The 3,614-nt window shown below is 47.1% G+C and overlaps 1 protein-coding gene across 1 annotated transcript in view; it reads left to right on the forward strand.

Moving 5' to 3' along the window:
* Window positions 1–3,614, forward strand: part of LOC130587424 (PAN2-PAN3 deadenylation complex catalytic subunit PAN2-like) — a gene marked incomplete at its 3' end in the record, with an annotated part of 14,659 nt that overhangs the window by 3,416 nt on the left and 7,629 nt on the right. Inside the window, 4 exon segments of the mRNA XM_057388394.1 lie at window positions 9–297; window positions 2,425–2,594; window positions 2,673–2,793; window positions 3,556–3,614. Of these exon segments, the coding sequence (XP_057244377.1) occupies window positions 22–297; window positions 2,425–2,594; window positions 2,673–2,793; window positions 3,556–3,614 (626 nt within the window).

Raw genomic sequence — 3,614 nt, forward strand, 5'->3', positions numbered from 1 at the left:
TCCCCAAGGTCGGGATCCACCATGAACTTCGAAGGGCTCAACCCCTCTCTGGCSGAATACGCGGCGCCCCTGCACCCCGGGGCGCTGGACACCGTGCTGGACGCCCACCTGCCGGGCAGCCTGGTGGAGCTGGACCCCGAGGGGGTGCCCATGGAGGGCATGGCCGTGCCCGAGTCGGTGCATCTGATGGAGGGCATGTACAGCGAGCTGCACACGGCCGTCTCCGAGGTCGGCGTGCCCGTGGCGGCCGCGCACTTCGACCTGCACGAGGAGATGCTGTGGGTCGGCAACCACGGGGTAGGCGGGGGAGGGGATGGGGATGGGGGTGTGTTTCGGGGAGTTTTGGATGGATTTTGGGATGGAGATGTGGCTGGAGGGGTTTGGGATGGATTTTGGGATGGAGATGTGAGTGGGGGTGGTTTGGGAGGGATTTTGGGTTGGAGATGTGTCTGGAGGGATTTTGGGTTGGAGATGTGTCTGGAGAGGTTTGGGATGGAGATGTGTCTGGAGGGGTTTGGGATGGAGAGATGGCTGGAAGGGTTTGGGATAGATTTTGGGATTTTGGGATGGAGCTGTGGCTGGAAGGGTTTGGGATGGGTCTGTGTCTGGGTTTGGGATGGATTTTGGGATGGAGATGTGTCTGGATGGATTTTGGGATGGAGATGTGTCTGGAAAGGTTTTGGATGAGTTTTGGGATTTTGGGGTGGAGCTGTGTCTGGAGGGATTTTGAGATGGAGACGCGTCTGGAGGGATTAAGGTGGGATTTTGGGATGGAGATGTGTTTGGAGGGGTTTTGGAATGGATTTTGGGATAGAGATGTGGCTGGAAGAGTTTGGGATGGATTTTGGGGATTTTGGGATAGAGATATGTCTGGAGGGATTTGGGATGGATTTTGGGATGGAGATGTGTCTGGAAGGGTTTGGGATGGGTTTTGGGATTTTGGGATGGAGGAGATGCTGTGGGTCGGCAACCACGGGGTAGGCGGGGGAGGGGATGGAGGGGTGGTTGGGGAGGGGTTGGGATGGGTTTTGGGATGGAGCTGTGTCTGGAGGGGTTTTGGATGGATTTTGGGATGGAGATGTGTCTGTAGGGATTTTGGGTTGGAGATGTGTCTGGAGGGGATTTGGGATGGAAATATATCTGGAGGAATTTTGGGATGATTTTGGGATGGAAATATGTCTGGAGGGACTTTGGGTTGGAGATGTGTCTGGAGAGGTTTTGGGATGGAAATGTATCTGGAGGAATTTTGGGATTTTGGGAATGTGTATCTGGAGAGATGTGGGATGGATTTTGGGATGGAGATGTGTCTGGAGGGGTTTGGGATGGGTTTTGGGATTTTGGGATGGAGGAGATGCTGTGGGTCGGCAACCACGGGGTAGGCGGAGGAGGGGATGGAGGGGTGGTTGGGGGGTGTTTGGGATGGGTTTTGGGATGGAGATGTGGCTGGGGGCGGTTTGGGATGGGTTCTGGGATGGAGATGTGGCTGGAGGGGCTTGGGATGGATTTTGGGAGCAGCGGGAGATGTGTCTGGAGGTGTTGAGGTGGGATTTTGGGATGGAGCTGTTTCTGGAGGGGTTTTGGATGAGTTTTAGGGTTTTGGGATGGAGATGTGTCTGGAGAGGTTCTGGATGGATTTTGGGATGGAGATGTGTCTGGAGGGGTTTGGGATGGAGATGTGGCTGGGGGCAGTTTGGGATGAGTTTTAGGATTTTGGGCTGGAGATGTGGCTGGAGAGGTTTTGGATGGATTTTGGGATGGAGATGTGTCTGAAGGGATTTTGGGTTGGACATGCGTCTGGAGGGATTCAGGTGGGATTTTGGGATGGAGATGTGTCTGGAGGGGTTTGGGATGGAGATGTGTCTGGAGGGGTTTGGATGGATTTTGGGATTTTGGGATGGAGATATGTCTGGAGGGGTTTTGGATGAGTTTTTGGATGGAGCTGTGTCTGGAGGAGTTTTGGAATGGAGATGTGTTTGGATAGATTTTGGGAGCAGCTGGAGCTGTGTCTGGAGGGGTTTGGATGAGTTTTGGGATTTTGGGATGGAGCTGTCTGGGTTTGGGATGGAGCTGTATCTGGAGGGGTTCAGGTGGGATTTTGGGATGGAGCTGTGTGTGGAGAGCTTTGGGATGGAGCTGGGTCTGGAAGGGTTTTGGATGGATTTTAGGATGGGTCTGTGTCTGGGTTTGTGATGGATTTTGGGATGGAGATATGTCTGGATGGATTTTGCATGAGTTTTTGGATGGAGCTGTGCACGAGCCTCTCCCCATTTCCCACATCACAATTTTCAGTTCCTGCCGGATTTTTTCCGGGKAAAATTTTGAATTCCCAGAAGGGCCAGGAATGCCCCCCATAAATCAGAGCCGGGRAAAAAGTGACAACTGGGGAAAAAATGACAACTTTTTCCCATCCACTGTGACTTTTAGGGCCACGCCACCTCATTTTTCGGGCCCACGCTGGAGCGCTACTCCTCATTCCAAGTGAACGGCAGCGACGACATCCGCCAGATCCAGAGCCTGGAGAACGGCGTCCTCTTCCTCACCAAAACCAACCTCAAATACACCTCCCGAGGCGGCCTCATCATCTTCGACTACCTGTGAGCGTCCCCTGTGTCCCCTGTGTCCCCTCCCGGGGTAGGACAGCAGTGTCAGGGTGTCCCCGTGTCACCTCTCAGCATGGATGAGTCCGAGGACATGCACAGCCTGCTGCTGACTGACAACAACACCCTGCTGGTGGCCGGGCTGCAGAACCACGTGCTGGAGATGGACCTCAACACGGTGCAGGAGACGCAGAAGGTGTGGCCAGACCTTGGTTTGAAATTTATATCAMTTTTAAAATATTTTTAAAAATGTATCGGTTTTAAATTACGGGGTAGAAAGGGTTAAAAGGATCGAAAGGGTTTTGTTTTGGTGCTGGAGATGGACCTCAGCACGGTGCAGGAGACACAAAACTTTAATTTTTAAATTTTTTGTGTATATAAAAATATATAAAATATATAAAATATAAAAAATATATAAAATATATAAATGTATATATAAAAATACAAATAAATATATATAATAGAGCCAATAAAAAGAATTAATGTATTAGATACTATATTTAATAATGTATTAGTAGTATCATAAAATACATATTCTATTGAATATTAATAAATATAATAAAATATAAATATAAATATATAAAGATATGCATACAATATACAAAAGAGTATATAAGTATATTGAAATAAATTAATATAGTTATAATACACATATGTAATATTTTCTTAATAAAATATTATAAATACAGATATTATAGACAATAGTATGTTAATATGTTAATATAAATGTTATCTATTATATTTAATATTAATAAATATAACAAATGTGAAAATATATATCAATAAAGATTTATATAATATAAAAGGGTATATGAGGTATATGAAAGGGTATATGAAGTATATAAAAGGGAATATAAGAAATATAAAAGGGAATATAAAATATACAAAAGGGAATATAAATATAAAACTTATATAAAATCCGCTCTGGGATTTATTCCCACTCTCCCCTGGTTCCCAGTACACCGTGGAGGTCCCCGGTATCACCATCATGAGGCAATCGAACCGATTCTTCTTCTG

Source organism: Malurus melanocephalus, unplaced genomic scaffold (genome assembly GCF_030028575.1).
Source record: "Malurus melanocephalus ecotype Western Australia unplaced genomic scaffold, MMel_1.1 scaffold_1897, whole genome shotgun sequence".
Classification (NCBI taxonomy): Eukaryota; Metazoa; Chordata; class Aves; order Passeriformes; family Maluridae; genus Malurus; species Malurus melanocephalus.